Source organism: Pezoporus wallicus, unplaced genomic scaffold (genome assembly GCF_028554395.1).
Source record: "Pezoporus wallicus isolate ANWC-B61680 ecotype Strahan unplaced genomic scaffold, APGP_CSIRO_Pwel_v1 contig_5352, whole genome shotgun sequence".
NCBI lineage: Eukaryota > Metazoa > Chordata > Aves > Psittaciformes > Psittacidae > Pezoporus > Pezoporus wallicus.
This window is the reverse complement of record NW_026639660.1, coordinates 2,304,649-2,318,617: the sequence shown is the minus strand read 5'-3', so window position 1 is coordinate 2,318,617 and position 13,969 is coordinate 2,304,649. Positions and strand designations below refer to the sequence as shown.

Sequence of the window (13,969 nt, the reverse complement as noted above, 5' to 3'; positions counted from 1 at the left end):
GGGTGGATGGAGCAAGCAATAAAAATCCCAAGAAACCAGTAAATGATTTGGGACATCTGCCATCTTTATCTGCTTTTCACACTCTATACAGTGCCATTCTGACCATTCCCCAAAAATTCCATTTACATGCAGAAAAAATAGAATTAGTTTTCTATGAGTTATTTTCAAGCACTAATCAAAGACTATTTAAAAGGTTTACTGAGTATTTGTTTCATGGAATATGAAGGTACTTATTTGAAATACCAGATGGCTTTAATTTGAAAGTAAATTCACTACAGATTCAAGTATACTTCACATCATCTCCTTGGAAAACCATATCCAGGAGTCTCAAAACAGGTCACTGAAAACAGACATCTTAGTGCTTATTTAGTATCTGTGCATAAGCAGCAGCAGCCTCTACACAGCTCAGGGCTGCACAAACTACTGTATCTCTACCCAATATCAGCTAGTCAATTAATTTTAATTAATGACTTCTTTTTCAGTTTTGTTTCATGTTTTTCCAAAAAGTAACAGTCACATTAACATACTCCAAATTTCTCTGATATTTTTATCTACATAACAGAACCCGAAAGTGCTTTCATGTGCTCTACATTCTCCAAAGTTCACACAACAAAACTATTCCATCAAGTCAGAACTGCAATACTCAAATAGAACTGCAAAAGCATTAGCATCTAACTATCTGATGCTGGGCATCTTCAAAACGTACGTATGTTGCAGATCAAAAAAAAATCTCCATTAAGTACAGTAGGGGAGGAGTCTTGAAACTTTGGCATTTAACATTGCTACCTTCATCAAAACATATATGACAACTCATCTCTAAATGCAATAGAAAATTTCTTCTATGTAACTGGTTGGAAATTTTAGGCTTGTTAAATTAAATGTGGAATCTTTAGCTGACTAACTGGCAAGGGGCAAATGTCCATAAGCAGCTTGCCTCTTCATCCTTCTCAGTTGCTGCAGGAAGTGATATCAACTGTCTATGGAAGAGTTTATGTTTCTTAGAAAAAAAAAAAACAAGTGATATAATTACATTTGACATTTTAACTTTCTACATGGTTTTTGTAAACATATATATTACATAATTTAATGTTGTCTATTTTTTCTATGTATAATGCAGAGTAGTAATAAATCTCAAAACTTAAGAGGTTAGGACAGAGAAAAGGAAAAAAGTTTATCTCCTTCATGAAGATATAGAAGAAGAACATGCCCTTTTCAAAACTAAATGAGCTCAGTTAAGTAAGGGTTGAGAACTACAGAATGGCTTCAAATGAACTTGTGACAAGTTAACAGCGTTAAGCATGGGAGAAGAAAACCTTTGTCTTCAATAACATATTCCAGTTTTCATCTTAGAGGCTGGAAAACAGCATGTGCCACGCAACTCCATGTCAATTTAAGTGAATTCTGTTCCTTCTCTACTCGCTGTAGTTACACAAGCATCATGCTGAGAGCTGTGCCTACAAATTCCCCTCTCCTATGGTATCTTGCAACTGATCCTGTAGGCCAATAAACCGAGTAATTAGAAACATACCTTGTTTTATACAGGTCTGGGCAAGAGAAAATAGCTCAGGTGATCTCTCCTCTAACAACTGCTGGTGAATATTCACACACCTTAGAGTCCACCAAAACACTGTCTGAAAGAAAATATGGATATTTCAAATAAATAACAGGTATATTTCAAAGTATCCTTAAGAACAAAAACACAAATGACACAACAAAACCAAAACACAGAACAGGAAAAAGGATAAGTGCCTTTAAAATAAAGATTTTGCAATTTATTCAATTCTAATTTCTAAACAATACTAAACCATCCAAAATTGCTGTTTATATAAAAAAGTGAACACCAACCTAGGTTAAAGATGAACATATTCAAGCAGCTCTACAGTGCTCTAAGAGTTTGATGGACTTTCCCAGTTAATTTCTCTAGCTGCTCTTTGAATCCTGCAAATCTTTAGGACCATATTCTGTTAAGAAACTGCTCAAACAGAAGATAAAAGGAACACTTGTGTGCACTTGTTCTGGAGTAGCCACTTGCTACTTTGATTTCACACCTCCTAATTCTGGTAACAGAAAAAGACAAAAAAAAAAAATAACAAAACAAAACCAACTGTTTCTCACATACCTTCTTTTGTGTCACTTTCATGATTTTAATAGACACCCATGATTTCACTCTTCAGTAATCTTTCCAGCCTGAAGAGTCCTAGACTATTCAGCTGATTTTTAATGGAAGCCATTCTGTATTTCTGATCATCCAGTGTTACCCTTCTAGGCAATTTTCCTGTCCTGTTTTTTGTTGTTTTTTTTTTTTCAGGTGGGGGTAGAAAGGAGACAGTGAGGTGGAGGAGGATCAGAACTGCTCATGAGAACACCTCACAATCACAATTGAAAGTATTAATGTTTCTACGTGGAATTTCAAATAGGTAAATACCTTACTGAACTAAGTAATCCTTCTATAGCAGAGCTGAATCACAGCTCAGGAAATAGAAAGCTGTGTACAGAAAACATAAGTTCCCCACCATATTTTATCCCTCTCTAGCTGCACCAGGTGGAAATGCAGGGAAAAGCTAACTGATAATGCAATGGTCTATTCTCTAAATTACCTAGAAAATTGTCACCTGTGAATATAGGGTATGCCTCTACACAGGCCCTAATGATTACTAGTTAATCGACTATTGTTATCACACCAGTAATTTTCTATGAAACAGATATTTGATTGCTTCCAAGATGTACCTATCTTCTGAGCTTTTCATACAGGTATGCTTACATCAGACTGACCTAAGGGCTGTACAGTAGTCAAGCATAAACATCTAAACCAATCACATGTAGTTGACTAACATCCCTAGAAAGGAACCATCAAAAAGAATAGCAGCTTCTATTTCAAAAAGCAATGAAAGATGACTTTTGATATCAAGCTGAACAGAGTAAAAGCACACGAACAACAGACTTTGTGAAAAAAGACCAGATCCTGACATTTCATCACTTTAGAAACTTAAAGCAATTTAAATTAGTTTCCAATTACTTCAGTTTAGCTATTTATAGTATTCATTTTCCCACACAACTGATTATTCAGCTTAATGATACGATTTCCTGAAGCTTGCCACTCAGAAATGCTAGAATGGGAGAGAGCACACATACAAGTTTCAGGCAAGCCAGATAAACTCTGTATAATATTCTGTCAGCAATGTTAGCTTTTAGGGAGACAAGTTAATTTTTGGATTATTTTTAAGCATTTAATCTTCCATGTATAATTTTGTAATAAAAAAGGGCTTTATCACTGCTTCAGGGAATATATTTCGAGTAGTTCACACCACTTTAAATTTATTTGCACTAAACAAAGCAAAAGTATTAAAAGACTTCATTAGGATCAAACTGAAACAAAAAAGAATGGCAATCTTTAATTGCTACATTGACCTGTTGATGAAAGTAGTTTTTATCAGTTGTCCACTTTAAAATACTATCCAAACTTGATGTAACCTAAGTAATTGAACCTCCACTAGGTAGAAGGTGGCCTCCTATTACGTCAGTCTGAGGGCAGGCAGCAAGGGAATTCTCTATACTGGGTACATTTTCTGCCTTCCTGACTGACCCAATTACTGAAATTCAACAGCACTCATCTGTGAATAACAGGGAAAACGATGGAAGAGCTTGGCTCCCCAAAATGCAGCACAGCCAATATCTCCTACACAGTTTAATTCATTAATCAAACAAAGACCCAGCTGTGAAGGGATGTTGTCAGCCAAGCATATAGAGAGACCATGTGTCATCCTGATCTCCAGCCAAATTCTGTTCAATTGGAATGTAATAAAAAGACATTACTGCTGTTAAAAGTTGCCTAGTTCCAGACTCCTGCTACCGAACAGCCTGCTGCTAAACTACAAGGCAAGTATAGACTAAAGCCCTCTCTCATGGAAAGGTCCATCATATCTTCTCATTTTTAATGTACAAGCACAATAGAGAATTAAGGTGGCCTCCACATGGATGCCTATAGAAGAGGTAGAGGATTAACAACAAACAAAAGAGTATACTTCCTTGCCATCTGGAACTCATGGCTTAGAACTCATACAGTAATGGTTAAAAGTATCCCAAAGCTTGTTAAAAAAGGACACAATATATGTGTGCTACATCACAGAGCATTCTCTCTCCCCTCCCCCAAATGTCACAAAGTATGTGTCTTAAAATTGCTTCTTATTAAATTTTCTAATTTTTCCAGGTAATGAAGGTATCATTCTTCTCTCTTGGAGAAGAAAAGATCCGTTTTAATAGATTATCCTTAAGAAAAAGATACTTATGTTTAATTGTAAGCAATTTTGACCTGTTTCTTAGAAGAAAAAACCTCAGAGATGCAGGAAAAAAAAACAAAAAAACAAAAGGAATTATACTGATTCAAAGAATGAGAGAAGCAGTTAATGAGTAGCTGGCAGTCATAATCATGAGTCACATATTTCTCACCTGAAGAGATGCAAGCTTGTGTCTGGAATTGACAAGGATTATCCTGGCTATAAGCAGCAAAATAGGATGAGAAGTCAAGGTATAGACTGATTCAGCATCTAGAACCAGCATCTTCAGAATAGCCGCATGCAGCATTTTTGGCTGAAAGAAGAATAAAGGAAAAAAATACTAGGTTCAGGAAACATAAGTAAGTCCATGAACAAGTCATGTAATACAGAATTAGAAAAAATAACTGCTCATGTATTTAAGGAAAAATTCTCATCAAAACATTGGGGAAAAAAACCTGCCATCTCTTGGAGACTGAACCTTTTACTAAGTCATGGTGAATTCTGCCTTATGTCTTGTGGTCCTGACACACCGTATCAAAAACATCTGGAAGACTCCGATTTCCTCTCATCTGAAATGTCTATGTCCAGTTAACACTATTCCCAAACACATTCCAGTAATATCCTCCCCATGATCTACAGAGAAAAGCTTCTGGTAAATCCATGCCATTCAATTTTTAATCACAGAAATAAAATAATTCATTAAATTAAACCTACAGCACTCAAATACACTAGGTATTCTTCCAGTCATGTCAAGATGTATTATCTTCATTCCCTAGAGGGAGCTTTGTGTCAGAGTGACATCAGGGCAGCAGTATCAGAGGCATTCCTCACTCTGCCAAAAAAAAACCAGAAACAACTCTCCCTGCTTTGGATTCTTTCCTGTATGATGTTCCCTATAGTATTTTTTTTACTTAATGTGCTTGAGATGGCTCTCCAGGAAATCTGCCTCTGTGGTGACTGTCATCCAACAGTCACATATTCTTCTCTCACTTTTAATGCAATGAAAGCATTTAAGAGGTTTATCTTCAGGAACAGGGAGACATCAGTTCAGCAGTTTATTCCTAGTTCTCATAGGACAGGTTTCCTTTGCAAACTAAAAGCAGTGCTTTTGTTTCCAGTTGGTATGAAAGGGGCAAGAAAAGGGAAAGGAAAGAGGAGAAGGTTAAATGACAGCCTGCATTTAAGTCCCTTGCCTGAGAAAATTTGCCATTCAGTCTACACAATCAGGACAGAAGTTATTTGAATCACATTTAAACTTTTTAAGCTGAATGAATAATGTAATTCCTAAGTTACTTGAAACTGTTTTCAATACCTTTACCAAGAGGTTACATTGAAGACAGAAGTTGTAAGCCACATTACTCCCCTAATTCACCTTTCAATAACAAGTCTGCAAGGCTTTTTTTTTTTCCCCCAATTTGCTTAGGTTTGTTAGTTATCTATCTTGCATTAACATTGCAAATACTTTTACTTTGTAGACAATGACTAGGGACTTTGTTTACTCACAGTGGAATCTTGCATGACATCGCTGCAGTCATTTCAGTTCCACTGTGGAAAACAAAGTTTACAATAGCCTGAGAAACCACTTAAGAATAAAGGAAACAAACTGCCAAGTATATCAGATCCCTCTCACCTCTACTGATTCAGAAAGGAACCACCTTACCAACATCTCTACTCTGACCTTGAGGGAAAGTCAGCATTCAGTAGTTTTAAAAATTCAATTTTAGAATACACACATGCAATTGCCCACCTAATATAATTCTCAGTTTAACATGAACTTTTTTCCCTTGTCTGCTCTGTTTTGATTCTATAATCAACGTAGACAGCACTTAAAATACTCAGTGGGAAAGAAAAGCAGCTATAAGTTTTCTTATGAAACCATTTTCTAAAAGAGCCTTGCTATACTAATCCACACTTGTTTAAGCACTGTAGCAAGCAATTAATCTCAAACTCACATTTCAAGTCCTTTCACTGGAAAAAGCTCAGTCCAACTAATGTAACATTACAAGGGATGTAATGAGGATGGGAAGAGATGATGACATGTCACAGCCTTGACAATAAGCCAAGTCTCAGAGCCAAAGAACTGCTACCCTATTTAAACAAATCCACGTTCTTTCCATGAAGCAAATCCCATACGGGAAAGCATACATCCTTTCTTTTAGCTGAGAAAGCCTAAACCAGCATTCATTCTTACAGCTTCTGCTCTAAGACCGCGTTATCAGTGCGGAATTCTAACAACAGAATTTACTGCCCTAAGGTAGACTTTAAAGATGAAAGAACATAAGAGGTAGACACTTAAGCTTTTATAGCTTCAAGGGCTGAAAGGTTAGGAATCAAGTTCATAAAAATCCCTAAAGCATTGACTAAGAGTAAAAAGCAATTTTGAGCTTGCCTTGTACCTAAACACTTAAATATCCGAAGTTCTGAAGCTATCTCATACAGCTCAAAAATTCCACATCTCTCAAAACTGCCATAACCCAAACCTTGCTAACATGTTCTTGACCTAGTAAACCTGGGTTAGATTGTAGAGTCTTACCTTTCTTCACCAGACTTGACACCAAAACACGAAATTATCTTATACAGGAATAATTTTCTTAAAACACAGAAACATATAGTAGATAATTACTGTATGAACATAGGATGAGAAATCTCTGAAGTAATTATCCAATTTGTTGTATCTGCAGGTGGTTCCATTTAACTAAATCCAGACAAATAAAGCTTAATTCACTCTAAATATATAATTTTTAATCTCTGAAACATAGCTGGTTATGTATTCAACTCCCAAACACTAAATTAATGGCTACTGTCAAGTTACTGTTTGTTAGTTACTACTAAAACCCTGAATGAACTGCAAGCTGAACAATACTCTTGGCTACTTCAGTTTTCACAGTATTTCAAAAGTATTGCTCAGAACAACCATTACCACCTGAGTAATGATGAAAATCAGAAAAAAAAGCTTCTGCCATTCACATTCAATAGCTCTGAGAATAGAGAGTAGGAGAATTTTAGTTTAGGGGCTTCATGCCCTTTTCTTGCTAACAACAGTGACTACAGGCCACATGAGCATTTGGTATGGTTTTATTTTTGTATAAGAAACTGTTCTGAACTTGCCTTCCTAACATTTCATCAGCATTTTCCTCAGTCTTGGGGATCCTTCCCCTAAATCCAAAAAGGTAAGTGAAGACATACACAGAGGTAGAAAAAGCCAAACTAAAGGTTTGGGAAGACCCGTTTAAACAATTGGCAGGGGAAGGGGAGCCTTATATACCAGGCTTTTTAGATTTTAAACAGTACGAAGACTACTGCACAACAATTTGTCATTTGGCAAAGCTAAGGTGTTGTATCTTCCAGAATAACGGAGAATGTACCGAGGTTACTAGGCAAAGATTTGCTCCTTTGGAACACAATTCACTCTTTACTCTAGATTTCAGGGGATAAAAAAAAAATGGGTTTGTTTGTAACTGCTTCTCTCTTTGACTTTCTGCAAAGAAGGCAAGATTACAGTGGAGGCTCCAGTTTTGTGACCCGAACTAGCAACAGGCAACCCATGCTGAGCCAACTTGTAGTCTCAAGATAATAAAGGTGAGCTAGCACAAGCAAGTCTTCCCTGAGAGTGCTACAGGTAGAAGTACTTAGCTATGATGCTCCTGCTACATATTCCCTACAAGGTTACAAAGGAGTCTCCCTTCTTTTCCATATTCATAGCAAGAGAATGTCAGGCCAGACTGTAGTCTACTTTAGCCTATTATCCCTGCTTACAAGACTGCACCACCCACATTCAGTCTTTATCATCCATCTTTATATTCCCCACAAGAGGCAGAAGTTTGCAAAATGTTCAAAGCCTGTATCTTGCTGGTCACTGGTACTCAAAACAGCACAGTCAGGCTAAAATTTAACTCTCTTCTTTGTGGCTAGTTTATGCTAATAGAAGCCAAGCATCTGAGTCTGGAAAAAGGAATTCCCAACACGCTGAATTAACATGGCTAAGGAATCACATTGAATTTGAGACAGTAGTATTACACAGTTTATCAGTATTTTTCATATTAATTATAAACATGGCTATTAATATCAATATTTCATTGATATATTTCAATGTGCGGTAATATTTCAGTCGCTTCCAGCAAAAGGATCAAATAATTCATAAAAGAAGCAATAATACAAGTATAAGAAAAAAGAATTATTCAAATGCATTCCAAAACTCATTATTTGGAATCAACCTGGAAGTTACTAAAGTCCAGCAGGAGCTATTGATAAATGTATTTGGAAGACTCCTAACAGTTAGTTACATGTACTACCAATTACCATATCAGAATCTTCTTCCAGATGAAGCTTCTCACTGTTATCAAATATATCATATTGTAAATATGAAAACAGATAATGAAGAATGAAAGCAGCTTGTTTGCACAATACTCTTAGTCACTGGTGGTCTTAACTAGTCCTACTACAGAGCTTTGTACAGTTCATCTACTGAAAATACTAAGTTGAATTGTATGAGCTAATACACAGAAACTATGGGGGTTGGAACTAGATGATTTTAAGGTCCTTTCCAACCCTAACTATTCTATGATTCTATGGAATTTAAGGGAGAATAAATACACACTAACACCAACAGTTCTTTATGTTTTATGGTACATGCAAAGAATCAGTGACAGTTCTTTCATAGACAAGGAGACCATTACTATATCCCATTTATTATAAGCACTGCACTATTAAAAAAGTTTTAGTTTAATTCCAGCAATTTCAAAGCCAGAACTGATAAAACATTTTACGTCTCACATCATATGTACATGTTAATACATATGTACATCTCGTATCTTCCTTTAACAGAATCCACTTATTAAAAAAAAAAAAAAATCAAGGTAGTATCACTCAGACTGTTAACTGGTGTGGTAACTGAAAGACACCTAGTAACTAAAAATCTAGCTGCTTTTCTATAAAAAAAAATCCTAATAGAGTACATAAATGTAACTGTAATTTACAGAGAAGGCTGGAATCAATTTGGGGGATGGGAAATAATGTACATATACTCCAGGATATTGTTCATGAAAGACATCCAAGAGGCCTCTACCAGCAACGCAATTAGAAGAGGCTATTTTATTTGTTCTTCACTGAAATTAACTATAGTCTTATGCAGTCTTAATGCACTCATAAGAAATTAATGATGCATTCAGAAGTTATCTGGGAGCAGAAACGAAACTACGCCACTGATCCAGAAATGAAACTTTCAAAGGATAGAAATGGCATCAGTTATATAGCCTGAAAACATAAATTTAAGACTAATCCAAAGTTAAGACTAATTCAATAAAGGGTTCTGAAAATAAAAGTAACAGTTTTGAAAATATTCCGGGGGGAAAAAAAAGGAGACAATTGTAAGGCTGAAAGTTACTGACATTACTTAGAGCAGGCTACAAGAAACATGAAGACATACATTTTTTTAACCTTGACATGGGTAAAGATCATTTTAGTCTGAAAACATGAAAAATGAAAGGTCTATTTAAAAAAGGGATTGTATCAGTCTTGATGATGGAATGTGGAACATTACAAGAGATGGAAAAAGTTATAGCTCTATTTTTAACACACTTTCTGAACATCTGTGTATGCAAGAAAGGAAAGCTGGATTAATGGAAGCACAAAAATGTCAGCTTATCAAGATGTTCACATCCTGGATGGGTTCAAGGCCAGGGTGGATGGGGCTTTAAGAAACCTGGTCTAGTGAAAGGTATAGTTGGAACTAGATCATCTTTAAGATCCCTTCCAACCCAAACCATTCTATGATTCTATGTTCATTTTTACAGAGCATTTATATACTAAGAATCCTTTGAAAGAAAAGTACATATAGGTAATTCAAAACATACAAGAGCTTTTGGATTAGATGCTTAATAAAGAAGAGAACTGGATTTTATATTTTAGCACATAAATGTTTAGTACTGTAGGGGAAAAAAAGAAAAAAACCCTAACATTTCAGAATATAGATAGCAATAATATAAATAAAAGTAAACTTTCACCTGAACACATAAATAGCTAAACCTTGCAGCAATATCAAAGTCTGACGCAGTACTCATTAGAAAACAAGTATGCTCAACTCTGTTTTCCATTGCAATCTCTTGCCAGTTCGTTATTCCCCTAATGCCACCTCTGGGTAAACAAGCATCTTCCAATGCATTACATTTATGGCCACAGCAGAAACACCACAGAAACTAAACAGGAAACTTATTCCATTATTTAACAGGTATTAGTATCTCATTCTCACCTTAAGACAGACAATAAGTGGGATGGTTAAAAGAATTATGAACATTGTGTTTTACAGGTCTGTGAACTCTTGTCAATGACAGCAATTCTAGGACTACCATCTTGTGCTGCAGCCTCTTTGTTAGGCTTCAGTTTGTGCATATACACAAACGTAGATTAGGGTTCTTTAGTAAAGAGAACCCACAGATTATAAGAACATTTTAATATTACAGTTCACTGGTCTTAAAGATTATAAACAAATTATAAGAATGGGAAAAAAAGTTTGTATTTATTATTATTATTATATATAAAGAAAATTGAACTAATTTTCCCCTCAAAAATAGAATACTTTTGTATTTCTGCTAACTCATTTCACACCCTAGAAGGTTTAGCAGTCTTGGTTTCCATTGTTACTTATCCAGTCACCAGAACATAAGATTTGAATTTCTAGTATCAAAAATTGAGCAAAAAATAAGCCTATATACACGCTGTGTTAGCGCTAAAAAATAAACCAAATTGATAAACATCTATTTAAAAAGAGGAAGAGAGGAGAATTAGTTATTTAGAAATATAACCTTGCAAACCAACCTAGGGTAGGACTTTGTGAATTATTGCATTCTCACAAAAACTTGCCACAATAATGCAATACAGAGCTGATGGTTTTATGTGAAACTTTTCACATACTCAAACTTCCCCTTATTCCACAGTTCACAGCATTTACACTGCCTATGTTCCATACCTTATTCAGTGAAATTCTAAATTTAAACTCATGTAGATTTCGCACTAGCGTCAGTTCTTCCCTGACACACTGATGTAATTTTACCATATTTTTTTACCATATTTTTTACCATATTTACCAGTATTTTACCATAGCTTTAATTCCATGAGAAAAACTGATGCTCTAGAAGCTGTGCTGAACCACAGGTACAGGAGAGTCACTAGATAGTGTGCTAGTGCCATGAGAAACAATTGGCACATCTCACTTAAAATAAATTATGGTGTTCATCAGCTATTTACATTAAAAAGTGCCAAAGTAAATAGAACTAACAGTCCTCAGTTTCATCTCTTACATTCCCCTCCTCTTCCAAAGCTCTATTTGAGTTTACATTTTTGTACTAATACTCCTACAATTCACTTTACATCATTCATGAGCCTAAAAAGATACTGAGCATCCAAATCTACTGTTGTCTTAGTATCTGACAGATATTCTGCTGTTTGCAAGATATGCAGCTTCTACCTTAGCATAAGAGGGGGAAATTTCTAAGCCATTTATAAAGATCTTTCTTTGATTCCAGTCAAGAACACATCCATAAATAAATAAATAAATTAGCAGTTTATTGGCTGCACATGCCCTTCAGGTAAATGCTTCCACACAATAAGTATCTTCCTCATGCAAAACATCTCCAGCAGAAAATGTCTTAAGCAGCGAAACAGAGTAACTACTATTAGGACCCTGCTTATAAAACCGATACAGCTGAAGATGCTTGCAATAGCAGCCAGAAGGCTCAGTAATCAAAGCAATTCTAGCACTGCACCTCACAGATGTGACTTCTCCGACACATCTGTGTGTTACAGTTATTTCTGAAAAGCAGCGATCATAAAAGGACAGCTTATTAAAATCCACATATACCTCACAGAATTTCTGTAACAACGCAGGTGGCAAAAAGTCATGAAGCTTTAACTGAACAGGAGGCCCGGTCCAATTGCTTTGAACAAAGAGCTGCAAACTGCCCACACCAAGTAGAAATATCAGCCTCTGCCTGCAATATAGATAAGGAAAGCAATTAGCAACACATTACATTTTTAATTAAGGCTAAGATCTGATTAATTCTTGTACTAATTAAAAACCCTCAGCCTTAAAAAAAAAAACCACAACACAAAACAACAAAACCAAACAAAAAACCTCTCTTACTAGGAAAAAGAATAGATCTTAATATTTTAAAGATGGAATTATGAGACTTTCACTCTTGAAACTAAATAAGGCAAAATCTCTCTTATTTAAGACTAAACTCATCTAACATCATTATGATATTATTTCTTTACACACATACAGAAACAAATAATCTATGTCTGCAGAAGGCAGGGCACAATCCCTCAGAAATTAATCGCCCATTTAAAAGGTGTAGGCCTATAGGAGACTTGCACAAACTTCCAGTTTGGTTTATAATTCCTTGATTACTTATAACCTTACTGTGTTATCATCAGTCATGCGCCGACAAGGGCCCTGACACGTAATATGATGTGCCGCCTGCCCACAAAAAGTTAACATTTTAATTGTGTTGGTGAAAAATTGGTACGTTAAGGAGCATTGCCAAACGGGAAAAATCTAGCCTTCCCCCCTTCCTCCCCCTCCCTATAAAATAGAGACTTAAAGATGCAAGAGTCCTCCAAATGGGGGTGGGAAAAAAAAAAGATGAAGTGTTATACAAGCCCGCAAAAAAAAACAAGTCAAGTAGAAAAGACACACAAACAAGCAGCTGGTGGGAAAGAATGTGATAAAAGATGTAGAACAATGAGAAAGCAGAAATGGGAAAGGCTTGGTTGAAAAGAAAGTCAGTTCCAAGGTCTAATCCCCACAAATGCTATTCTCTATTGCTTATCCCAGCCTCCCTTTGCCTATCCCCACCCCACACCTCTTTTTTATCAAGAAACATTTCATTCTGCCTCTGACTGCCTTCACACTTACACTGCAGACCTTTCAAATGCTCACCCCTCAAAGGCTGCCTGAAAAGCAACAGGGACTGTGGCTAGTGTCTAACTCACCATGGTGACCTATGTAGTTTGATTTATTTCTTATATTCCCCTACACGTGTCTATCCACCCATCCATCTTGTTATTCCTTTCTATGTGAATGGGGGTTTTGCTGGCTTATTTTTAAGCACTGTTTACACCAAGTCCAGTAGGACTGTGATAATGATGTCAAAGCAGATGCTCACATACACCCTACTGTAATAGTCACATTGCTACACCTAATCTTGCTCAAAGCAAAGAATAATAGAGCATTTGTATTTGGCAAAATAATAGATTTTTATATAATGCCAGAATTTACAAATAAGAGTAAGAAAATAATAGACAGGCTATGCTTAAGATGTCATCAGGTTACCTCTCTGGGAAACATTTATTTTCTTTTTAGCAAAGTCAAAAAATTACAGAAGAGAAACAAAACCAAAATTGGACACTGAACAGTCAACTCGTATACATCAATACAAGCTGGGAAACAGCAAGAATTTCTCCATTTTTGTTTTTCAATATATATGGCACACCAATTAACCAACCATCAGATGCCCCCATCTTACCATTCAGTGGGAAATCATAGCAAGCTTTATTGTATGGATTTGTTTTGGAAAGTTTGGTATTCATTTCTATGTTGAATAAGGTAAAAGTAGTAAATGCACTGCCAATAAAAATAACTGTTAGTGCCCATTTTTTTGTTCCTTTAGCTTCTGGAATCAAACATAAAGATGTTTTGA

At 35.8% G+C, this 13,969-nt stretch overlaps 1 protein-coding gene across 1 annotated transcript in view; it reads right to left on the bottom strand.

The window, feature by feature from the left end:
• The window catches only part of TTC27 (tetratricopeptide repeat domain 27), a 117,797-nt gene that overhangs the window by 98,002 nt on the left and 5,826 nt on the right, over positions 1 to 13,969 (bottom strand). The window contains exons 3-5 of the mRNA XM_057415459.1: positions 12,130 to 12,259; positions 4,447 to 4,587; positions 1,529 to 1,631 (exon numbers count right to left, since the gene is read on the bottom strand). Coding sequence (XP_057271442.1) covers positions 1,529 to 1,631; positions 4,447 to 4,587; positions 12,130 to 12,259 — 374 coding nt within the window. The remainder of the gene's footprint in view (positions 1 to 1,528; positions 1,632 to 4,446; positions 4,588 to 12,129; positions 12,260 to 13,969) is intronic.